This window comes from Ambystoma mexicanum, chromosome 10, assembly GCF_040938575.1.
Source record: "Ambystoma mexicanum isolate Mex_15411 chromosome 10, UKY_AmexF1_1, whole genome shotgun sequence".
NCBI classification, from domain to species: Eukaryota; Metazoa; Chordata; class Amphibia; order Caudata; family Ambystomatidae; genus Ambystoma; species Ambystoma mexicanum.
Window position 1 is genome coordinate 1,545,921,256 of NC_090932.1, and position 25,854 is coordinate 1,545,947,109.

The window sequence follows — 25,854 nt, forward strand, 5'->3', positions numbered from 1 at the left end:
TAGTGCGTTTTGTTCTAAATAGCGTGTTGGATGAGACCAACTCCATCTTGTAGGCTTCCTTTCTTGTAGGACAAAGCTTCTAATCAACTGAAGCCTGCACCCAAACGACTGAAAATGAAATGTACTTCCCAACTAAGATCGGTTATTGAAAAGCGGCAGGCCACATTTTTCAGCAATTGACTTTTCTTCATTAACTTTAGAAACTGCAAATTTCTGTATTTTTTTTATGTATTTCTTTTTAAATGTCTTGTCAACATTAATCTGTCAAATTCCCACAGAAAAGCCACCTCTGCAACAAAGATACCTTCGAAGACGTGTGATAAACCAGTGCTGGCTAGATAATTACTGTGCTTCTAGGACTAAAGAGTTCCTCTGTGGGCTTTGCCCCTCCTACCCAAGACACGTGGTCTGAGCTTTTTAAGTAGCAAAATCTGGGGTGGGACTACCCTTTTGAAAATACCTCTTGTAAAACTGGTGTGATAAATGTACTTCTTGCACTCCATATACCCATTCTTTTAAAATCCACACTCAATGCGTGTTCCTATTCAGCAGATTCTTTTTGCTGTATTCTCCTGCAAAGAACTGGGGAACATGGGTTTTTTGGACCTGGAGGTAAACGCGGCTCCTGGATTTAGTCACCCAGTGAGCAGTTATCACTGACAAGATGTGGTAGGTCGATCTTGTCCAAGAAAATGTGTCCATTAACCTTCAAATATCTTTTTTGTCCCACTGCATTTTTAATAAACAATCTGTCAATGTCACAGCTATATTTGGCCTGATATTGTATCCCAGGCTCTTCTAGGTGACTAGTAGGAGCTAAATGGCTCCCAGGTTCCAACCCTGGAACAAAAGGGTGAGCATGTTGAGGGAGGTACAAATAAAAGCCAGCTCTTGCTTTTTCTCTGCTGCAAGTCACGCTGTCAAAGGAAACCAGCCTACCAACTTTAGTTGAGTAACAAGCGAGGCATAAAGCTAATGTGTTGTAGTATTCTGAAATTCTTGCTCCCAGAAGAGGTAATTCTACTCTGGAGAAAATAGAGGCAAGTGTTCTGCCCTCTCCACACCAGACCCATTTGTGCTCTCTTGACTTCTTTACATGCGCTTCACTTTCTAGGCTCCCACCTACTGGGTAACCAGCGTTTTGTACTATGGCTCCTATAATTCAATAGTTTTCCCTTTCCTTTTTTCTCTCCTCCAGAACAAGATGAAGATGAAGAAGAGAATGGTGACCTTGATACCAGCGCTGGTCGCTTTGTGCGATACCAATTTACACCTGCCTTCCTCCGGCTCAGAACAGTTGGGGCAACGTAAGCAGTTTGTATTGTTTAGTCCAGAACCATTTGTATCTTATTCCTTTACCAATTGCATCACAGTGCTTTTCATTTGACCCGATTTACTGTATTTTGTGTTCTAACCGTTTTGGCTTTCCACTTTAGTGCAGGCACGGTTTCACTTGACTTTTAGTGCAGCTAGTAGATCTGAGCATACATATGTAATGGTTGTCCTCCAAGGTCGAACAGTGGCACATTTGATACGATAATGCCTTTTTATAATCCGTAGTAGAGCATGTGAAGCATGCAAGGGTGTTTCGTCACGTGATTCTTTTCCTCTTAACAACACTTTTTTGTTTACTCTGGTTTGCAGTGTCGAATTCACAGTGGGCGACAAGCCAGTAAACAATTTTCGAATGATTGAGAGGCATTACTTTCGGGACCATGTGCTGAAGAGCTTTGATTTCGATTTTGGGTTCTGTATTCCTAACAGCAGGAACACCTGTGAGCACATCTATGAGTTCCCCCAACTCTCGGATGACCTGGGTATGTATCTAATATATATTTTTTCCCCCTCCTGCTTTATGAATATTTTTGTGCTTGGGATCCACTTTTGCAGCCAAGGCCATCTTAAGCACTTTTGGGGCCCCCCCTCCACCAAACCAAAGGAATCAAGGGAACAAGAATACTGGTCGCACCCGTCGCGCTCACAACCTATAGGTTGAAATGCTGTCTCGCAGCATAATAATTTTATTTTAAAATTTGTTTATTGGCATTTTCAATAAAATCTTTTACATATTTCCATATTGTATCTTATCCTCATACAAACCAATGTATATTAAATTTAACTTTAACTTTAACTAACAATAACAACCGTCTCCTTATAGTGTCCTCTTGTGTGGCTCGTCGCTTCGCTGAGGGGTAGGGGTGTTGAGGGGAAGCTTTCATGTTGTTCACAGGGTGTGGGGGGGAAGTTTCCCAGAGGTCCGTGGTGTCGCTTGTTGGTTCTCCTCTAGCCATCCTTTATATCTCACAGGCATATCCGTGCTAGCCGTTGGCTCAGGGGGGCTTGTCATCTGACGGGAGAAACATGTGTCCAGTGAGTTCCTTCCATGCTTCCAGGGCTCCGCTGGACTCTTCAGTTGATCTGGTCACGCTTTCTTCCCAGGCCTTGGTCTCAGCCGGGAGCCATCGTGTCATTTCTCCATGCCATGTTTTGTATTGTGGTCCGGCTGTTTTTTTCCAGGACATGGCTATGGTCCGTTTGGTTAAAATGCACATCATGTCCATAAGTCTGATTAAGTGTTTTATCTTGGCCAATCTAGGGTAGATTCCCAGTAAGCACTCCTCTGGCGTCCATTTGTATTTGGTCATGCCTGCTTTCTCACATGCTTGTTTCACCTTTCCCCAGAGTGTCTTTGTTTTGGGGCATTCCCACATCATGTGAATTAGGTCTGCTTCCTCCCTGTTGCACCAAGTGCAGTTCGGTTGTGATTGTTTGTTAAATTTGGCTATCCGCTGCGGTGTTAGGTAGGTTCGGTATAGTATGTTCATCTGTATTTGCCTGAACCTGTGGTTTCTCGACACCTCTTTGGGGAATGTGAGCGCCCGGTTCCACTCCTCCTCTGTCATCTCCCTGCCTATGTCCACTTCCCATTTCCTTTTCATGTCCGCGCTTCGGGGGTTAGGTGTGTCGTTCAGTTGCCTGTATATTTGGGAAATTGGTCTACTACCCTCCCCCAGGTTATATAGCAGTGTTAGTAGTGGGTCTGTGTCCGGTTCTTCGGGCCATGTCTCCCATTTGCTTCGCGCTTTGGCGCGGATCCTCTGGTACCAGAGAAACTGACCCGATTGTATGCCCTCTCTGTCTCGCAGCGTGTCAAAGTCCTTGAATGTGCCTTCTTCGAATAGGTCTCCCCAGGTGTAGACCCCTCCCCTCTCCCATGATCTGATTTGCTGCAGGTCTGTGGTTACTGTGTATAAGTCTGCGAGTAGTGGGATCTCCGGTGAGTAGGCCTTCTGTGTATTGGTGAGTGTCCTCGCTCTGCGCCAGATTTCTCTCCCCAGGTTGACTATGTGCGGTGTTTCTCCCATCTGTTTCGGTGGTATCCAAACCAATTCTTTCAGGCGGTGAGGGAGGCTCATGGCCTGTAGTAGGGAGTTTTCCTCAGTCAGTTCATCTGATAACCATTTGGTCGTGAAGCTAAGCTGTGCTGCTATGTAGTATTTTTCTAAGTTAGGGAGCTGAATGCCACCCCTTGTGTATGGCAGGGTTAATGTTGACAGTGCTATTTTATGTCTGTGCTCTCCCCATATGAACTCCTTTATCAGTGTCTCCAGTAGTCTGAAGAAGGGTTTTTTGATGTAGTATTGTACGTTTTGAAACCCATACAGGAAGCGCGGCAGGACAACCATCTTGACTATGGAGGCCCTTCCCATCATTGACAGGGGTAGCCGCGACCAGAAGATCGTGGATTTGCGTAGGGCCCGTAGCGTCGTCATCGTGTTATGTTCGTGCATCAGCGTGGGGGTGTGCAGTATCTGGATCCCTAGGTATCTGAATTTGGTGGTCTGCCATTTTATCCCTACCTTCGGGAGTGCCTCTGTCTCGACATGTTGCAAGGCCGCCAGGGGGAACAGACAGGATTTAGTCTTGCTGAATTGGATCCCAGACACCTTGGAGTAGTTGTCCAAGACCTCCAGCATGACTGGTACATTGAGGTGTGGGTCTCTAACATATACGAGGACATCGTCCGCATAGAGCGAAATGATGTGGTCTACCCCCCCCCAATCTTATGCCGGCGTCAAAAAACTGTTTCCTAAAATAGATCGCTATGGGTTCTAGCCCAAGTATGTATAGCATTGGGGATAGGGGACAGCCCTGCCTGGTCCCTCTCTGTATGTCCCATGCATCTGATATGTGCTTCCCAGATTTCACTCTAGCTTTTGGTCCGGTGTATAGTATCTGTACCCATCTGATGAACCCGGGCCCGAATCCAAATTCTCTAAGTACCGCCACCAGCCACTCCCAGTAGATGGAGTCAAACGCCTTTATGGCGTCTAAGGACATCAGCGCGTATGGGCTTCTGTCCTCATTGGTTTGGGCCATAATGTGTTGTAGTCTACGTAGGTTCATTGATGTGTTCCTGCCCGGTATGAAGCCGCATTGATCGCTATGTATTATGTCCCCTATGATTCTGGATAGCCTCCTAGCCAGTATTGATGTTAGAATTTTCGCGTCGTAATTTAGCATTGCTAGTGGACGGTAGGAATCACACAGATCCGCAGGTTTGTCCGGTTTAAGGATCGGAACCACCAGTGTCTCCCTCATGTTTTCGGGCAGCACTCCCCTTTCATAGGCTTCCTGGAATACCTCGTGTAGCAAGGGTGTGAGGGAGGGTTCATATGCTTTATAGAATTCTGGGGGCAGGCCGTCAGTGCCGGGTGTTTTGCACGTTGCCTGGGACCGGATAGATTCTGTTATGTCATCTAGTGTGATTTCGGCATCTAACATTTGGGCCTGCTCGGGTGATATCCTATGGAGTCCTATCTCCTCAAGTGTGTCTGAGATCTGTTCTGGAGGGACCTGTTCTGCATGTGAGTAGAGTTTTGTGTAGTATTGTTTGAAGGTGTCCTTTATGTCCTGTTGTGTGTGTTGTGTGTTCCCTTTTTCGTCTTGTAATGCTGTGGTGGAGTGTCTAGGGCGTTCCCTTCTGCATAACCAGGCTAGCAGCCTTCCCGGCCTATCCGCCTCTATGTGTGCCCTGTTTGTTTTTGCCGCGTGGTCGAGCTTCTCCAGCCTACTCCACGCCGAGTCGTTTTCTCCCCTGAGTTTTCGAAGTTTCGTTTCACTGTTCTGGTTGCCTGCCTGGGCTGCCTCTAGTCTTTCTATCTCTTTTTCCCGCTGGTCTAGTTCTTTCCTGAGCTGTCTCCTCATTCCCCCGGCCTTAGCAATAATTTCTCCCCTTATTACTGTTTTTAGGGCATCCCACACCGTGCTGCTGTGTTCCACACTTCCCACATTATTGTCTATGTAGTTATCTATGGATTCTTGTAGCTCCTCCCTGAAGCTTGGGTCTTTGAGTGCTTCTGTTGGCATTTTCCACATGGGGATTGGGGGTCTGGGGCCACTGTGGTTCCATGTCACCATTAGTGGGGAGTGATCGGATATGGTTCTTCCCAAATACTGCGCTCCTTCCATCTGTGGTAGGTGTTCTCTACCTATGAGGATGTAGTCTATTCTCGTGTATATTTTGTGGGGGGATGAATAGTATGAGTAGCCTCTCTGCATTGGGTGCTCTTCGCGCCACACATCTGCTAGGTCCAGCCTCTCTATCGTTGCTGTCAGTGCCGTTGTCGCTGCCGATGGGCCCTTCGGGTGGGGGATGGATCTGTCAATTGTCGGGTCGCACACGCAGTTAAGGTCGCCTCCCCATAGGAGTAGGCTATCTCTGTGTTGCACAATTTTGGGGTATAGTGTGTCCAGGTGAGCCGGTATATTGCTGTTGGGGAAGTAGGAGTTGATTATGCATATTTCTGTCTGCTCTATATGTCCCCATAATATGACAAATCTACCCTCCGGATCAACTACTGATTTTCCCAGGCGGAAAGGGAGCTGTGGGTGTATCCAGGTATATACTCCCCTGGCGTATTTGGAGTATGCAGTACCAAAACCCTGCCCCCCCCAGTGCGTTTGAAGTTTGGTTAGTGAGTCTGCCGCGCAGTGGGTTTCCTGTAGTAGCGCTATCTTCACCCCTTTTCTATTCAGGTAGGTCTTAATTCTGTTCCTGCGAATGTATGTCCCCAGACCTCGCACGTTCCATGTCATTATTTTAACTGCTGTTGTGGTCATGGTGGTTTGGTGTAGGCATAGTGACCATTCAGCTTCCCTTTCCCTGGTATTCGCGTTCTAGATGCAGGCGTAGGTGGCCCCTCCCCTGTGTGTGACAAGAGGTGATTTTCCTTTTCCCTCAGTCCCGCTCCTCTCCCCCTTCTGATCAATCTTGGAGACTTACCAACAATAGTAACTTCCATTCTTCTGAATGGGAACTGCAAACCATGTAACTTTGAACTGTCCCCAGCAGTTGCTTCCAACTTGCAACGCTCGGGGGGTCCCGAGCCTTCCAGGCCGTTCCTGGCCTTCCGGATCAGGGTGTGTGTGGGTGGGGTTACCCACACGGTTTCCGTAGGGGTGGGTCGTTTTTTCCCGTGTTCGTGTGGTCCTTCGAGTTTCCGTCCGGTGCAGCGGTCTGCTTAATGTTATGTCGCTTGGGTCTCAGTGTCTGCTTTGTTGGCTCTGTGTGGGGGGGGTCTCCCCTTGCTTATTGTGGCGGTGGGTGTGATGTTATCCCATGTCCGATTTCGTTGGATCTTCCTTGCCGTCGGCCAGGTTGTTATGTTCCAGCCATAGGCTTGCTGCAGCAGGTGTCTCCAGGAATGTTGCTCTTCCTTTGTAGAGGACCTTGAGTCGTGACGGATAGAGCAGCATATACTTTAAATTGTGTTTTCGTAGTTGCGCCTTTATTGGGATAAAGGAGTTCCTTGCTCGTTGCACAGTGGGCGTGTAATCTGGATAGATGACTATCGTTGAGCCGTTGCGTTTGATTTCACCTCCTTCTCTTGAGTATCGTAGTATGGTTTCACGGTCCCGAAAATTCAGGATTTTAGCTATGATCGGTCGCGGGTGCGAGCCTGGTGGTGGGCGCTTTTGGAGGGATCTGTGGGCTCTTTCCACTGAGAACCCTTGGGAGAGCTTCCCTGGGCCTATCTCCTGCAGTAGGAGCGTTTCTACGAAGTCAGTCGGGTCCGGGCCCTCCACGTCTTCGGGAACCCCCAATATGCGAATATTATTTCGGCGGGCTCGACCCTCGGCTTCCTCTGACCGTGCTTCCAGCCTCGCCACCCTCTGCTCAAGCTCCTGGACTTTCGATTGCAGTTCTTGGGTGCCCTCCACCGTGTCTTGTAGTGTGTTTTCCGCCGTCGTGACCCTTTCCGTGAGATTCCGTGCATCTTGACGCATAAGCTGTATGTCCGATTTCACCTCTTCTATTTTCCCCTCCACCGATGTGCGTAGGGCTGATATCGCCTGGAGTACCTGCGCGTGTTTGTGGTCTTCTTCCTTCTGGGGGGATTCCCCCGCTGGTTCCTGGTCCTGTTGGGGTTGTCTCTGGGATCTAGCCGTCGTAAATGAGTCCATTGTGACCAGTTTCAGGTTGCTCTTGGGGGGGTGACATCCCCTTCCCTGGGTCGCTCCTGTTCCTGCTCTCGGCTTGCAGGTTATATGGTTCTGGGATATCGCCTGCGGTTAATGTCACAGTCCCGGCGTTACTTGGTGGGGCCTTCGAGCGGTGCTCCGTGGCCCGCCTGTGGCTAGCGCCCCCAATGTTCGCGGTGCAGGCCCCTCGTGTTGTCCCCTCGCCTTGTCTCTTCACGTTAAAGCGTGCCAGCTCCGCAGGTATCGTTCCGGGATGCTTGGTGGTTCTTCGGGTACTGTGGACTGCGGCGCGGCCCAGTGTCCCGCCGTGGGCCCAAATCGGTAGGTCGGCACACCGTCGTTTTCGCCGGGGGTGTATCCGGGCGTCTCAGTGCTCACTCTCGGCCTCCGCTGCGTGCTCCTGTGGGTTGCAGGCCCAGCGTCCCCAGCGGTGTGCGATAGTGCGTAGGTGTGCGTTGCTTGCGGGGCCGAAGGCCTCCCCGCGTGGCGAGCCCTGGGTAGTCGTGTCCGCTCTCACCTTTTGGAGGCGGTTAATGCCACTGTCCCGGTGTTACTTGGTGGGGCCTTCGAGCAGTGCTCCGTGGCTCGCCTGTGGCTAGCGCCCCCAATGTTCGCGGTGCGGGCCTCTCGTGTTGTCCCCTCACCTCTCGCCTTGTCTCTTCACGTTAAAGCGTGCCAGCTCCGCAGGTATCGTTCCGGGGTGTTTGGTGGTTCTTCGGGTACTGTGGACTGCAGCGCGGCCCAGTGTCCCGCCGTGGGCCCAAATCGGAAGGTCGGCACACCGTCGTTTTCGCCGGGGGTGTATCCGGGTGTGCTCCCTCTCGGCCTCCGCTGCGTGCTCCTGTGGGTTGCAGGCCCAGTGTCCCCAGCGGTGTGCGTTGCTTGCGGGGCCGAAGGCCTCCCCGCGTGACGAGCCCCGGGTAGTCGTGTCCGCTCTCACCTTTTGGGGGCCACGGCTCGCAGCGTTCTGCTCTTTCGGCCTTTGGCGCCAATAGAGGCCGGGGTTCAGCTAGTCCAGTCTGTCGGTTGTTGCTGTGGGCTCCGCGGGGCCTCGAGTCGGCTGCCGCGTCAGTCTCATCTCGCGGCGAGCGGCGCCATCTTGCCTTCCCCAGGGGCTCGACTTTGGGCTCCGCGTTTTTTAAGTTCTCCTCTACGATTTGGCTCGGGCGTCTGGTCGAGTGGTGGGGGTTGGTTCCCCCGCTGGATTATGCAATTAGATCGGTTGTAGCAGAGCTATTTAAGCATTAATGGATCTTTTCAGTAGGATCTCGGACGGAGCTTCGCGGGAACCTGTCTTCACAGCATGCGTGCAGGCCACGCCCCCTCTCGCAGCATAATAAGCATGTTTACTCCCTTTAAGTCCCCTTACCCTCTCCATACTTGCTCTAATCAGGATAAACAAGTAGCATTTGAAGACTAACATTAGCAGTCTACAAAGGGGTTACTGTTCTAGTACATACAGAATGCTTTTTATCAATAACATCCAGGAAGGTAGATGTAGCATTAATGCAGGACCGTATGTAAAAGGTACATGTAACCAATAATAGACGGAACTCACATTAGCTGCCTCACACAATGCAAAAGTGCTCATGCATGGATAGAGACCACCAATTGGAAGGAAGGAGAACGCTTCACAAACCGTAGCATGGACAGTGGAGGCAGATGAGAAGCTACCAGGAAGGTGTCTTTATCCAGACGGACTGAGATTAGAAGTGGGATATGGTTTTCAAATAGTGTTGCCATTAGATATCAAAGGAACAAATGCCTGTGGTGTGCATTATAAATATGCTCCCTATTAACGCAGTGAAACCATGAATGAAGATCATACCATGAGAAGGAAATCACTCGGAAGGGCTGACAATTTTGAAAGGTTTAGGGACTGGCAATATTGAGAGGTTAGGCAATACAAGACTGAGATGCCCAGGATCATACATTGGTTAAAGGGTGAAGTGATGAAGCTGGGATTTGTGCCATCGCTGTAATTTCTGCATTTGAACACTGTTTTAGTTCATGGTAAGAACTAAAACAATCTTTTTTTTTATTAAAAAAAAGGACTTGGAAAGTGCACATTACCAAACATGACCATTTTTAAACCAAATATTATAGAAGGGTGTTATGCAAACTGGGAATGATTCTAGCTTCATTCTCTCCATCGTCAAGGGAAGTATATAAGAACCAGCATACCAATCGATGTGATTTAACAAATGGAATCTTGGGTTTTTATTTTGTATTTTAAAGCTTTAAATACTTTCAAAATAATGGCTTGTGACATTTTAATTTATAAACGTGCATAACTTTTACCAAAAAGCAAACCATTTTTTGTGTCAAACAAGCAGACCTTAAAATATGCTTGCCTGCAACATATGGTCCGCTCTCTTCGGCCTACTAACCCTTCCACCCAAATGGCCTACATAAGAAATATCAAGTAATGGGCTGAACGATACAAGCCGCATGCAAGGAGGCAAACGGAAGAACGCACAGTAATGTAAGATATATTAGATGATTTGACCAGGATCACTGTATCGTCTGCTGGCAAATCCAGGATACAAACACAAATGCTGTTCCATAGTCACCTCTCAGACTACCATTTATGCCATCGTTGGAGGTGATTGCCTATTTTACAACACCACATCTGAATAAACCAATTTTTAGATCTTCACCATTCGGATGATATGTTAGTTTTTATAGCAACCCATATCTGGTACAGGTACATTGCTGATAATAGCAGATGTTCTGCAAAACCAAGTACATATGCAAAAAGGTTTATAAACTTCAGACATAGGAAAGGCTCAGCCAGCCTGGCTGGAATGTGATATTCTAATTTTGCATATGAACACATATCTCTGCAATGGGTGCTGAACTATTGTGGCACTCAATTTATCAATATGTATTTCACCATTGACTACTGAACATGATCAACATAATTCCCACAGGAAGCCAGAATGCTACAGAGTTGTGCCATAAGGAACACACAGTGAACATAGAAAGCAATGCATGATGAATTGATCAAGGCAGAATGCACTTGCCAAAACAAAGGCAATGGGTTTAGAGCCTCAGCAGCACCCCATAAAATATCCTGACGTGTGGTATTTAAGACTGGTGAACAATGAAATCTTACTTCTACAGCTCAGCTAGCCTTGTGGGCCCCCCCTCCAAGGTGGGGGCCCTGGGTAAGTGCCCCTTTTGCCCTCCCATAAACACGTCTCTGTATTCAGCCCTTTGAAGACCTTAATAAGCGGACGGGTTTTGGTGCAACTGTTTCAAAATGAGTCTTGTGAACATTTGTGGAAATTGAGTTTGTAGAGCACGTTGCAGATCCTGGGCTGGTACCATTTCATAAAATGAGCCGGCTAGTTGCCTTGAATATTAATGTGGGGATTGATTAGTAATTTAGGGGTGTTAGTGAGTAAATTGTTAGTCTTATTTTTCATTGCAATTAAGTCCATAACGCTAACTTAGTGTGGTGTTCCAATGATAACCGCCTTTAAATGCCACATTCAAACCCCCTTTACATGATGTTTTCTATGCATTCTCAATACTGACCCCCACTGCTTCTTGTGTAAGCGCTGCTTTGAAAGGGCTGTCTATGGCTGGGAACGCTGAATGACCTGCTTCTGTTTCATGTTAATGTTCGAGTTGCTGTTTAAAGCTGTGGAAACCTGTGAACTGTGTGGAAAACTCGCTCCACCCTTTTGGACTAGAATCCTTTTTCTCCGCACAAACTTGTGTGCTTCTAATGTAAGTGCTGCTTTGAAAGGGCTGTCTACGGCTGACTTGGGGGTGGCGGGGGTCCCTGCTGAAAACCGCGGAACTCATACAGTGATAGCTTGAGCGCAGTTGGTATTGTGCTATAACTGGTGAATTTTCTCATTGCTTAATGTTGTGTATTTACCGGTTTCTTCATGCGCATGTATGTACTCTGTTTAAGGTAGTCTAAACAGTGCACTTTTTTCATAGCTAATCAAACACCAGTTTCAGTCACGTTGTTTTCATTATGTTGAGTGGCCGATTACTCGAGGTGTTTGTATAATCACCATCGTAGTTGATACTATTGGCTTTTCAAAAGTTGACGCTTCGCGTTATGGCATCCCGTATTTATACTGACATGCCGGCACCGATCACAACTGCGAGAGCCAGTAATTTATCCAGCCCACTGTCTGTGAGGTGAATTTTGAAGAAAAGGTTAATGCTCACGCCGGCGAATGGAAAAAATCCTGGCGGTGGCGGACATTCGTGGGTTCTGTGTGCCTTGGGGCATAAAGCACGCAGACATGGAGCCAGTAGTTGCATCTGTTCCTGCTTTAAATTGTACCATTGCAGAGGAGCTAGGGCACAGGAGCGATTTTTCGAAGGCAGCCCTGCCTCCTCAGCCAGTCACTGTTATTACATGGTCTGACACTCGAACAGGCTGAATACTCACATGCCAATGCCCAAAGACTGAGAGATGAAATGGGCATTGTGATTTCAAACAACCTTTTAAGCGATAGGGAAAGATCACTCCCCCGTTGGGTTTGGATAGATCTTCTATTTCGATTAACATAAACCATACACTCAATGAGCGTACCCTTTTCTACCCCAAAGGTAAGTAGGCAATCTTCCATTATTGTACTTGTTCAACCATCTTTTGCTGGCATTTCACTACATGCAAGCTCTAATGACGAAATTCATCTCCAAAACCTTTCACATTCACCTGCTATGTTTCTGCATGATGACTATCAATCTCCAAATGTCTCAGTATCGTTGTTTGCCCCTACTCCATGGAGACCTCTGGCCTTGAAACCAGAATGAGGGGTTCAAGTCTCAACCGCTGCTGGGAATCACCTTAACAGCCATTAACACTAAAATTTCCTCTTAGCCATCTCTTCGAATCCTTGGATCATAAAATCACACAGCAATCTCTTCAACAAATCACGGAGTGGATTGCGGAATGGAGAACTCAAACCATATGCACTGCAGCACTATGGACGAGTGTGCAACTAGACTTGTTAACTGAACAGTTAACCACCCAGAATGCAGCAAATGATATTGTGATTCCATCAAGTTTACCTAGTTTTGATGTGGTGACCCGGCCAATGGCACCTCAAAATTTGGGCCAGGGCTGTAGAGAAGGAATCGTTGAAAATACCACTGTGTCCCTTAAGATGCCTCAAAAGACGTATTATTCCATACAGACCATGCTTCACCCCAGTTAACTGAGATTCGAGGGAAGACGTTCGGGGGGAACACAGACCAAGAAGCCTAAAAATGTAAAAACAGCAGGCTCATCTGTTAAATCCTCCTCAAAACACTTTATTAAAACAATCGTTGCTTCTCAAAAGCAAACACAAAGTGCCAGTATGGTAGTGGTGAGGAAATGGAAACATTTACGGAAGCAAAAAAGCTTGAAGAAATGGCAGGGAATATAATCGCTGTCCCGTACAAGCCATTGGATGATTTGTTGATTGAAATCACAACTCCAAAAAAAACAAAGGTAATGTATGTGTGGATTCAACCAATTTGCATAAGATCATGTACGTGCTGACTCGACCAGCTTGCATAACGGTGCTCAGGAAGAGAGTATGAAAAAGATCAGTGACAAGATAGTTGAGATGCAAGACCTTGATACGCGTCAAAGAGTAGATGCTTATATGGCCTCGCAAATCCCCCAGGTTCCGAAACCGATGCCCATCATTATTGAAGATATGCCCGCAGAAAAGGTACACTACTGGCCACCAAATAATGTTTGTGCCACCATAGTAATGTTGGTAATCGGTGTTCAGTGACGAATGAACGATCAGCCGTTCTAGCCTAGCAAAAGAACCTGCAACTTGTAAAGATACAAGAGCCAGTAACACCTTTAGTGAAACGGTCAAAGAAGAATAATACTAACGAGTGTCGGTCCAGTCCAATGCACCGCACACCGATTATGAGGTGTTGGGCGACTGTTCAGCCAGTATACATTGAGCCGCTCAAACATCCTAAGCGTATTCGCAGATATACCAAGGTTGGAGGAAATCACGTCGATTGAGATAGCTCAAGTCGAATTTCCAGATTTCTATGATGCAGCGACGGTGAGACTTTAGATCCTGCCAGGGGTGGTCTTAAACACCATATGGCTCGCTAAAGCAGAGATTTTCACGCTAGTTTTAATAATTTCACAGGCGGTTGCAAACCCACGAAACCCTGAGTCTTCTACTGAATGTATTGGAAAATGTGGTTGTGCCTGCCAAAAGCAAGTCCCAAAGACTGTCAAACCCATGTCTAGCATAACTGTCTTGAGCCTATGTTGCAGCATCGGCCTGAAATAAAGCAGGATCATACGACTAAAATGGCAAGTTGGAATACCTGCGACATGTACACGTCACTAGTCCAAATCAGAATCGAATCAAGGAGTTTGATATAATTGCCTTTCAAGAAACGTGGATGTTATATAAACCAAGCTGGGATGACCATATGACATTTGTGTTCCTGAATCGATTGCTGCTACAAAAGGACAGCCGACTTCTGGGCTTATGGTCGTAGTAAAAATACGCTCTGGTTACACCATACAAGCTTGGGAGGTGCCCAGCAATTTCATGCAGTTGGTTAGAATTCAATACAAGCAGCATACAATTACCTTGGTTAATTCATACAAAAACCTAGCGGGCATCTGAGTTCTTTTCAAGCCCTGAGATCTTTTACATATAATCTCTGGTGATCCCCTGATTAAAAACACAATAATCACTGGTGACTTAAGATGTTAAGACAGTACATCAAAGACCACGGAAAGCCAAACGAGGTGGTCATCTCTGATGGAGAGCGGTTTTGTGATGGCCAATGGATCGCTACCTGGTGACCTTTCGCCTCGAGCCACATGGTCCAGAGGCTCCTTGAAGAGCGCTATTGACTTTGTGTATGTAGATAGAATTATACAATCTAGGGGAATACTTGACCAGTTGAATAGTGATTACAAACACTGCAGTGGCACTGGGAGACAAAGACTGAAAGCGATTACTCTACTTCTCGCAGATCAGCACTAATGACGCAGGCACTCGCTTTAAATGGAATGAGCACAAATCGGCCCAGCTAAATGAAATGCTGTTAAATAATGAAATGACATATGGCGATACTACCACTCTGATTTACTTTGGATCGCAAAATAAGAACGTGCATAAGGCATCACTTAAGGCTCATTGCTTTGACTTAGCTTAGAAAGAAATAAAAAAGCTGAACTATGACGGAAAAAAAAGGATATCAAGAATGTACCTCCTTTAGAATGACTGGTAGCCCTGAGGGCAGCTAAATGTGAATACGGGAATTGGACACATGGTCGCCAGGCCATCCGGTACCAGCAAGACAGCAAAAGCCTCCTACGCGCCATTGCTTCTAAAAACCCGGCATGTGTACGGTCTATCCTTAATCAGACTGTTGGAACATCGCAGATGAATGTGCAAATAAATGACATGATGGAACTTGAATGGACCGCATATTTTGTTAGCACTATGACAACTCCCGATGGCCACTGATTGAGACACCACCTACAGTGCACTCACAATGAAGCCTGGACATATCACTCAGACATCGAGGCTTTTATCAGAAAATCGAGCAGGTCACGGGTGCTGTGGCCCGATGGTCTAAGTAACCACATGCTGAAGGCCCATCCACAATTGTGGTCAACGTATTTTCTAATGACATAAAAAATAGATCTATTCTGAATTCGTGGTGTAAAGGTGTGGCCCTCCTGGTTTACAAAAACGGGGACAGGGGAAGTGCTGGAAATGACAGACCCATTTCATTATTCGATTTAGCAGGTAAAATCTTTCCACGCTTTGTCCTCCGGGACTTTAACGAGTGGACCAAGAGTTGTCGGACGCGCGACACCCCACTAGACCGGATTCATAGCTGGGATGGGAACAGTGGTAAATTTGACAACGCTGTATGCCATCAAACATCAGTGCCATGCAACTAAACAACCTTTTATTCTTGCCATATATTGATTTTGTTGCGCTTTTGATTCGATCTCAAGGCAGATATTGGTTAAACTTCAGAAAGAATGTCCCGAAACAATTGTTGACATTGTAAGTGAATTGCATAGTGATACATCACTACTAGTCAGGTTAAACATGGAGGGTATGCTTACCTCCTCAGTAGACGCCACGAGAGGGCTGAGGCAGGGGTGTATACTGGCCTCGGCCCTCTTCACCTTCTTATCTGACATATTTGACAATGTAACTTCAGATGCTCCAAAAGTGGGACAGAAAATTAGTAGTCCTTCTTTACGCTGATGATCTGGTGATAATGTCAAACGCCAATAGATCTACAACATTTCCTACATGCCCTATCGAGGTACATTGTCAAAAATGGTTAACATTAAAAAAATCTAAAGTCATGATTTGCAATGCCTCCTTCTGGAGAAGGAGCCGATTAAGCTGGCAATTGCAGTTGTGGAGTTGTACTACCTAGGTATGCGAATTGACAGATTCTCAACAGAATGCACTTACAAACCTTGGAAGTAAGATTAACAGCCATCTTGCAAACTAAGATCCTAATTCGCAAGCAGGGCAAATTTTCAATAAAATCTGTTATTACTTACTACAGCCAAAAAACTGTCCCTATTTTGCTGTATGGGCTGGAAACGTGGTTTAGTACAACCCACTTCTACCTCCAAAAACTAGAAGGTAGATTTTGGAGGAAGATATTAAATCTTCCACGGTGCATACCGATGGCTCTTATATGGCTCGAGTTGGGGTTGCCTTCGTTGAAATTTATCTTCAATGGCGTTGGAGTGCTCTGTTCTGAAAGTGCATCTTAGCTGACAGTCCTAGAACATTGCTCCAGTCCCTTTCTAAATATCTCCTCACATAGTCATGTCGTTATCGAATGGTGAAATACAATATATGGCATAATGGCAGCTGCTAATCTATCCCTGAAGGTTCCCCTAGAAAATCCACAGCGAACAAAGGATAAGATATATATTTACACGATTGGATTAACACATGGGACCAATGTTGTAAATATAAAGACTTCAGTGCTAATCCGTTCTCAGGGAAAAAGCTTGGAACGTGTGAACCGTACCTGACCTTAAATCCATCTCTCGTTCAGGTCAGCTTTCACACGGTTCAGATTTAATCTTTGGCTGACTAGATCGGTCATGATAAAAAGGCAATTAATTTGCAGTACATTGCATTTTTGTAGGTTCTGTGAAAATGTTAATCAGGAGGAATCCATACAACACATCATGTTGAAATGTCCAGCTCTGGGGGGAGCTAGAGAACTGCATTAGCTTAATGCAATATGACACCTTGGATGAAAATGGTATATGGAAGCTCTTTTCGAATCCCATCTCAATTTGCATTGCAGTGGTAAATTTCCGTGAAGCTGTATTTGCACCTTATCGGGTGCAAAATTCGGAAAATCATGAAAAATAACTGTTTAATACCATTTTATGTTTCCTCCTTTTTTGTTACACATTTTGTATTTTGATAGTTTTCTTTCTAGTGTGTCTCCCTAAATGGGAAGTGTAAATTTTACATTTAGCTTTTGATAGTATGAACCAATATTGTAAAAAAAAAACAGCTAATAAAATAAAATACTGACTCGCACCAGATTCAGCCCAGAGTCTCACCTCTTGCCATAATTCTGGTTTTTGGAGGGAGTGGGGGTAAAATTCTGTTCTCTCGGTCGAAATTGAGTCTCATTTTCCCTACAGAGATGTTGCTCTTCCTCTGGATGGCCAGAACTTTGAATTTCTACCTGGAAAGAAATCATTCTCAGGAAATCGACTGCATTTTCTTTAGTTACAATGGTCTGTCCCCTGGGAAGAGTGGAAGTACCGGCACCTCTTGATATTATCTAGTATTGAAAAGGCATACAAAGTTACCGTCCTCTAGATTTCTGATGACTACTGCATGGGTCATTGTACAGGAGCAAAGGCTGCATCAGTGGCCTTCCGAAAAACATGCCTCCACACCCTTTGCAGACATCTGTAGGGCTGCTACTGAGACCGGTCATGTGGTTCCCCCTCCCCCCTCAGCCCTGCCTCCATTTCATGGAACTGCAGTCCTGAGATCCCAACCAGTTGTAGACTAGGGAGTACATTTTCGAATGGTCAATATTTATACCTAACCTTAAACTGCATTGTTTATGATCAAGATACAATTATGAAAGCCTGGTTACGAAATTAACAGCCATTGTCTATTATGCGAGGTAGTAAAGGAATGTGCAACTATGAAACATCTGCAAATGTTGCAAAAAGAGCAATAGAAATTGCTCTACCAAAACACATGTTTAATCTTCATAGTCTTTCATCTGGAACTATAGCCTGGCGTTTTAATTGTAAGAACCGAAGTAAACTCATTAAATATGGAGATGTTGACTGATGCTAGCCTTGCTTTCTCAGCACAACTAGATGGTGTAACGAGGAATTCATTTCTGTGTGCTAATCTTGCCAGCTCACAGGAAATGGGTGTTGTCTTGCACTGCCATTTGGCATTGACAGTTCCCCCTTAGGCCTGACGTTGTTTTGTGGGTGTTCAAGGTGATTGCAGTTCTCAGTTCACATGCGACAGGAAGTAAAATGCTCCCAGTAATTTTGAGATACTGACTTCTTTGTGAGCCTGGTCTGTTCATGGATTAACTCGTGCTTCCAGGTCTGATATTTTGATGTCCAGTCAACCCTACCGGTAAGCTGCAGACCAGGCACTTGCTCCCTAAAATCAAGCGATTTCTCCCACATTGACAACGTTTGGTGCTTGTGAAGGCACGAGATGCTCATTTTCCAGGCACTGCCATAATGGTTCAGCATGCAAATGCTTACATAATGACACCATTGGCTTTGCCAATTGTTTTTAGCGCATGTTTGGTCCCAGGACACATCTGCTTATAAATGTAGTGACTGATGGCACACTTGGTTAAGATAGTTTGTTACATCGGGAGATTTAGCTTTTTTTCATAGATGCAGTTAAGCCATTACCTTTCAGAGCAGCTTGCAATTAAAATCCCCACTAGTAAACCATGGACAAGAACCTGCTCTCCTGCACGTTTGGATCCGTAGCATCAGCAGAGCAGTGCCACTGGAAGGGGTTCCTATTAATCCATGATCTGAAAAAGAGCAAGGTCCTATTGAATAAGTGATTACAAAAATGATTTTAAAGTTACAATGTATTTATATTTTTTTAAATACCCAAATTGGGAACGTTTTACTTTCTAAAAAGAAAGTGGGAGTAAAGGATTCTTTTTTTTAAGTTAAGAGTGAAGTACTCCTTTAAGATCATACCTGGAAAAGTGAAGGGTGTGACTTGCTTTGTGAATCAGGAGAGATGATCATTTGGGTTAAATAAAAGATAAGCAGGCCAAGGAGGTTCACCCACAGGTTGATATCAAAATGATCCTCCATGCGCATGAGCTTGGGCAGACTTAAATGCATGATCTTGTTGCTGAAAGCTATATTTTTAGCCTGGTTTCCTGTAGATTGCCAGGAATTTTAAAACATTGTTACATGCTCCGAAAAAGTTTGTGTTGCCCTTGATGATGTAGCAAAGTTCTTCACGCAGCACTAGTTTGGTGTTCTGTGGCTTGTCGGGAGTACCTCATATAAAGCTGTGGTTGTTTGCAGGGACCTGTTTTTGTCAAGCCTAAATGTTAGTGCACCATCCTCATTAATTAGGTTGTGGATCTCTAGGGAGTGTTGGTTTATAGGGATTTTAGAAGGTGTGTACAGATGAATGATTGGTCTAGTTGACATTGTGCAATTTGTTAATCAGTTTGGTGACCTTAACTTTGTGGCATAAGAATCACGGTTTTTTTGATCCGGTTTGTAGTGTTTTTGGCTAACTGGTCGTGTGACGAAGGATTTATTCTGCTGAGTTCAGAGACTGGCACCATAAGGCTCACTGTTATGATCTGGCTTAGTCTGAATTTTAAGGCTTTAAGCAGCCACATCGAGGCTTCATAGCAGGCCTCAAACGTGCGCTAGCTATTACTGCTTTGCAAGTAAGAAATGAGGGATATGAGTTTTATTCCTGGCTAGGAGCTTGCAACGTCCACCTCTGCTCATGGCTTGTACGAAGTTTTCTCATTCTATTAAGCAATGATGGTACTAATTTGACGGACTTGTTGTGGTACGGTTCAAATCCTTTTTTTTTTTTTGTTGTTGCTCTATTGGCATTCCTGTTTCAAACTCCAGGGAGCTGTTTTGAAGCTGACGACAGGCATTCATTTACTATTGACCGTACACTGTTGTGCATGGTTAATTGGCTTTAGTTTATAACAATCCTAATATCACTGCAACCAAAGCTATATTCAAGCCATAATGCATTATTTTAAACATTTGAAACTGTTTAACGTTTTAGTACTTCAGGTTTTCTAGGCCAGCCACCCGACCTCACATGTGCCTTGGCCATCGTTGTCAAGTGATTTTCCTGCAGAAGGACCTTTGGACGAAATGGGTGGTATTTATGCATGCAGTGGATATTTGTTGCAAGAGGAAGGGGTGAATACATCTTAGCAGAGAAAGTAGTGGGTGGAACTTGTCCCTGAATGGTGAACAGCATAGTTTAGGCTAGCAAAGCCGACCAGACTGGTTCTTTGTGCAGCACAAGCAGATGAATAAACGAGCTAAGAAGATAACATATTTTCTCTGTCCCACAGTTCGCATGATGATTGAAAACCCGTATGAAACTCGCTCTGACAGCTTCTACTTTGTGGACAACAAGTTAATCATGCACAACAAAGCGGACTATGCCTACAATGGGGGACAGTGAGATGGAGACTTCTTTCCCAAGCAGGACTCTTCTGCAGCTATTGATTCCAAATATACGAAGGCTCCAGCACTGATCAGACTACCCAAAACTGGAAACCTGGAGCTCCGATTCCTGAAGTGGTAGTCCTAACCCATCCTCTCTCGCTTCCAGTGTTGCTATACCCAACTTCACATTCTGTCTAAGAAGGTATTGCAGCAAACAGCAGGGTAGCATTTTGCTGTGCCTAGTGAAGAAGCTTTATTTATTAATTTTTTGTGGCATTTTTTGTTTGGTGGGGGGGATACTTTTTTTTTTTGCTTCTGTCGTGCACCCAACTTGCTACTCACTGTAAAGGTGTATGATATACAGACTTAAGTGGCCATTTCAATATATTAAGGATTTGTGGTGGGTGAAAATATGTCAGTAAGAATTAATGTCTCATAATATATGCTCATTATTTGACCATTTGTACTGTACCTTACTCCTTGATTAATGCCTCACTACTACCTGGGTGAGCACAGCAGATGCTGTGGGAGTAGAGAGGAAGCATTAAGTGCAGTTTCCATCTTCCATCGCTTGCTCCTGAACAGTGCCTGTGGGGTGTGCACACTGGTTCGTCTAACGATCCTCTTTCTCCTGGTTAAGACCAACTTGTATTCAGGTGTGACATCTTACAGTGACAGCGTGAAGGAGACCTCCATGAGCAGAGAAATCAACGTTGCACAGATGAATGAGACACCAGCCACATGGAGTGACCAGTGCATAAGCATATTTGCTATGGTTACTGTCTTTTGGCTGTGTTCTGCAGTTGAAATATTGCCGGGAGTACAAAGGAAAGCAAATGCTGCGGAGGACTGTCTTATGTGGGATGTTCTATCCTGGGTTGTCTGGCACTGGTGTAGCAGCTGTGGCAAGGCATTAAATATCAGTTATGCTAACTAGCTTCTGGTTTGATTGTCCCACCTGTCTGTCTTATAAAGCGAAGCTGAATGAGTTGCTGAGGTGAATGCCGTGTGTAGCTGTATCCATCTCACCTGTTAGAAAGTGAACTATCGATGCACGCTTTGGTGTGCAATGTGGTCTCATTACCTTTGGGAGAAGTAGTGACTCTTTGTTCTAGGATGAAATGTTGGGAGAGTGGGTGTCCATGTGCTCTGTGTAAAATGTGGGCCCGTAAACTCCATTCTCCCACAAACCCCCATGGAAGAATGTTTTCCTTCACCAATCGAGAGGGGTGGATGGAGAAGTGGCTCTTTTTTTTCTCAGATGGTTGTGCTCTGAAGTTGTGGTCTGGCTGGTATGCTTACTGATTCATCTGGTAGGAGTTCGTTAATGTGGAAGGTGACAGGCCACATCTTCCTCTGCAACCAAATTCTGGTATGCTATAGGACGCAACTTGATTTAATCATTGTGGTGCAGTGTGAAATGTTAGCTGCTGCAGCTTCCTCTGCTACACATTATACAAACGATGACTGCACCCTTCTCTGAACGTGTGGTGTATAAGGGATGACTAATATTCCCTTGTGTGCCTTTTGTTACCTTTTTTTGAGTGGGAACACCTTAAGTTTCATAGCAATTACTTTGAAAAGAGAAACCAAATAACATAGCGGGGAAAGCCTTATCTGCCAGCACCAACCAGTGGACTGGAGAGGCTGGCCTGCAATTTCAGCCCAGTACACTTTTGTTTTGCGCACAGCTGCGTGCATTTCTGCCCTGTAGCTCAAATGGACACAAAGTACACTTAAAATGATAAGAAACTTACTGGTTGTGCTTCAGTCCTTGCGAAAGCCATTTCCTCTTCTCTCTGACCTCAATATACCCATTGTTTGTTTCAAAACCAGTTTTGTGACACATCAAAATTGAGTTTGCCAGTGCGCCATGCTCATTATCTTGAGGATTTGATGTGCATGGTTAAAACCCTGTAACTAAATGTACATTCCCTGAATGTTCTTGAGAAATCTGGCTTATTAATTACTAAGAAGCTTTTGCAGCATGGTTACTTAATGCTATGTGGAGTCTATTTTAAGACCTGAAACACATTTTTAAAAATTCTCAACTGCTGTGCAGTGTGCAATTTTTGCATTGCACCATGGTGCAAGTTTTCCTCTTGTCCAGTGTGTGCGCCTACAACATATAAAAGATGCACTATTGTAAAAAGCATATACACTTCTCTGGACTGCAACTTGCACTGCTAGACGTGGATTTTTACATCCGGCAGGGTTCTCGGGGTTTCTGAAATAAACCTCATGACTTGAAGCAACACGATAGATTAGCAAAGGTAACGAGGCACAAAAGAAAGGTAATTATTCAAAAAAGAAGCGTTTGAAGGGTAGGTGTTAACCATGTTTCTACATGCGTATTTTTATATGGTTTGATTGCATCCTTTAAATCTGGGGTTGAATCTTCTAAGTTCAATGGTTTCATTTCAGCATAACACAATTTTCTTTCAATTGTACATTTGTCGATGTGGAGCAACACATGTGCAGTTTCTCAGTTTTCTTGCACTCATGAGTGCATCGTGCCATTGCTTTTACATGTGTTTTTTTTTTTGATCAAGGCGCATAGTCTTTTGTCCCATAAAGTATTGTATTTTAAATATGCACATCCAATGTTTTTCAAAAGTATATTGGTAGTAGGTTTTTTTTTTATTGTTGCTGCTCTGTGACTACATCAGCATTGTGGATAGCAATCTGAAATATTTTACTTGGAGGGGCTTTATAGTCCACTTATTAATGTGCTGCTTACTCTGCGGGGAGGGGTTAGTGGGATGAATAGTCGGCCAAGTCTTCCTAGCTTCCTTTAACACTGTTCTCTGGAGCAATGCTTATCTTTGAAAACAAGGTATACTCCCACTTAAGGTATTTTGTGGTGATTGTTACAGGTTTTATCTGCTGGGTTTTATTTATTTGGTTTCAGAGAGGTTGGGGGAGGCACTCCAATTGGGTCCCCTTTTGTAAATGACCAATGTAGAGATGGGTGGCATGTCTCATTTTGTAGCTCACATTATTGCTGCTACCCCACATGGTTTGCTTGAGAGTGGCTGACAGAGTGCATTTTAAATGTTTGTTTACTGTCTGTCTCTGTATTCCTACCTTCTTGCCTTCGTATTCCTCATGTAGCAGTTCTGCGTTACATGTCTCTTTTGAAAAGTGTTAACCGAGCAAACCTCTGCTTACAGAGTTCTTCCTTCGCTCCAGGGCTTTGGTGCCTATAAATGTGTATGTATTTTTGTAGGTACACAAATAAGATCTAATAAGTTGCTTCCATGGCAGTTGGTACCCTGTCATTTAACGGTCTTTCATTTGTATACACTCCTTTCACTCTTGTCCTTTTTGGATAATTTCTGTTCATGTATCTTACTTGGAATTCTGTCCACTGTATCTTTTGACTTTCTTTGAAAGTGAATTTGGGGACTTATTTGTATAAAATGGTTATTTTGTCACAAGCGAAATAAATAAATAATTTTTACATTGTGGTGGTGTGGGTTTCTACTAATTTTAATGGTAAGCAGGGGACACCATTGCATTAGGTTACTGTTTCAAATGGCCTGAGGGTGTTTGCTTTGTACCTTGGATAGCATTACATTATGTATCCGACACAGTTGATGCTGATAACTGGAGCTCCAGTTGCTGTAACTCGGTGAGAAATGTAGCATTTAGACTAGGTAACTGCAAAATGTTTTATTCATGAGCAATAACCTCAGTATTTAATCTCGAAAGCAGTTGCTATCTTTTTTAGTTATCCGGAGCAACTCAAGGTGGGTAATGCAAGTGCTTCAAAGTGCAGTCAAGACTGAAACCATGCCCATACCAAGGGTCTTGTAAAGCCTAATTATCTTGAAGCACTCTCCTAGGTACCGAATATGTCCAAATTAACCACGGCCTTCCCAAGTGCTGAAGGAGATGAACGTCTGTGCTTGCTAGCGTTATCCACCAGTGTCTTAAAGGTTCTTTCCAAGGCTCAGGCTGACAATGAGCTAATGGCAATCGCCACCCCACTAATGCCTTATATCAAGGGATGCATTGCAGCTGCACCATATTTTACCATCTGTCTTTTTTGCGTCCATGTGGAAATGTCCTTAATATCTTTTAATGGAAGCCTTGTCTTTAACAGCAGTACAGCACTAGTCCTGTGGTTGAACCGCTTACAATCCAAAAGCTACATATGACTGGAATATTGACTGACAAGTTCTAGCAAATTTATAGAGCTTTTTGTTCACATGATTTCAGACCTATTTGCTTTGACTTGCAAACCCAATGAATGTACATGAAACATAACTGTACATTGCATTTGATTAGTCTGTTTTTGCATCATGTGGTAAATACCCAAAATAGGTTTTGGAGAATTGGACTGTCTGCAACTGACATGGGAGATGCTGATAAGCCTGAAGTGCCCTTCTGTTTGAAATACACATTTTGTTCTATGCAAACTTCAGAGCATGAACTATAAAAGAATATTGTCTTGCTTCCCCATTTTGTGAAAACATTGCTATTGCTAATCTCATGAGAACTAGAATTTATAAACCTTGTAAGAGCCATTTGTTGAGCACAATGAGTTGTTCTTGAATTGTAATGTTTGTTAATCTCACTTTAAGTGATGTGAATTTTGAGGCTTCATCTTCAAACTGACAGCGTACAAGAGATGAACGCTCAGACATGAATATCGCTCTTATGAAGGAGATGCAAATTGGCTGCAGCTAAAAGGAGTTGGAAGCGTTCGGGCAACTACGACGTGGACAATGACTTACTGAACAAAATGTACCTTGTTGTTCAGGCCTGGATGGCGACCCATAGCCTGTGCCTGAATGACGAGAAGACCTAAATTCTCATATTAGGTGCCCCCACCTACCACAATAAACGTAGTCCTAAATACACCTCGTTCAACATAGACAGTAACCTGATCATAATAGCTAAAGATACAAAAACTGATCTGAACCTTAAACAAGTAAATGCCACTGCGACCAACCGCCTATATGTGCAAACTTATTCATGCATGTAAAAACGACCTCTTCACCAATAGCCGCTTGATCTTAGCACGTGTTTTAATCCTGGCCAAACTTCATTATTGCAACACACACACTATGCAGGTGCAAACAAAGAAGTGCTAAACAAACTTCAAACCTTGCTAAATAACACATTAAGAACTGCACTGGGCATTCCACGAAAGGACCATATCTCTGAAACAAGGAGCTACAAATGGCTCTCTATCCAGGACAGAATCTACTTTAAACTTGTCTCCATCTCTCATTAATGCCTAAACAATAAGGCTCTGAAATACCTAATGGACAAAATCACTCCTAAAACATCAGCTAACTCCTTCTGCATTCTCTCACCACGCTTCAATTTAAAAAGAGCCGGAGGCACTAGTTTTCCAGTACAAGCAGCTCTAGCATGGAATGCCCTCCCACTCAACTTATGTTCGGACCTAAACTTCCACAGCTACAGGTTCAATATCATATCAAAAAATGGCTCCTCACCAATGACAACACTGGCCTTCAGGAACGGAGTTTGTAAATGAGAACCTACCTCATTGCCTGAGCTTGATATGTACTGTGATCTTTATGTACTATGCTTGAACCGTATGTATTTTGTACTAAGCTCTAACTGTATGTATTCCAAGATGTCTTGCAAAGTGCCCAGATACCTTAGGTTGTGGTGTCGTGTAAGAATAA

At 44.6% G+C, this 25,854-nt stretch overlaps 1 protein-coding gene across 2 annotated transcripts in view; it reads left to right on the forward strand.

The window, feature by feature from the left end:
• The window catches only part of UNC119B (unc-119 lipid binding chaperone B), a 76,632-nt gene extending 52,976 nt beyond the window's left edge, over positions 1 to 23,656 (forward strand). The window contains exons 3-6 of one of the 2 annotated variants that reach the window (XR_011276223.1): positions 1,199 to 1,307; positions 1,645 to 1,817; positions 20,092 to 20,390; positions 20,829 to 21,124. Coding sequence is in view for 1 of the 2 variants with exons in the window: in XM_069619779.1 (XP_069475880.1) it covers positions 1,199 to 1,307; positions 1,645 to 1,817; positions 20,092 to 20,204 (395 nt within the window). In the remaining variant the exon portion in view is untranslated. Of the gene's footprint in view, positions 1 to 1,198; positions 1,308 to 1,644; positions 1,818 to 20,091 lie in introns of both variants that reach the window. The other variant, XM_069619779.1, reaches the window with a different exon arrangement.
• The last annotated feature ends 2,198 nt before the right edge of the window (positions 23,657 to 25,854 follow it).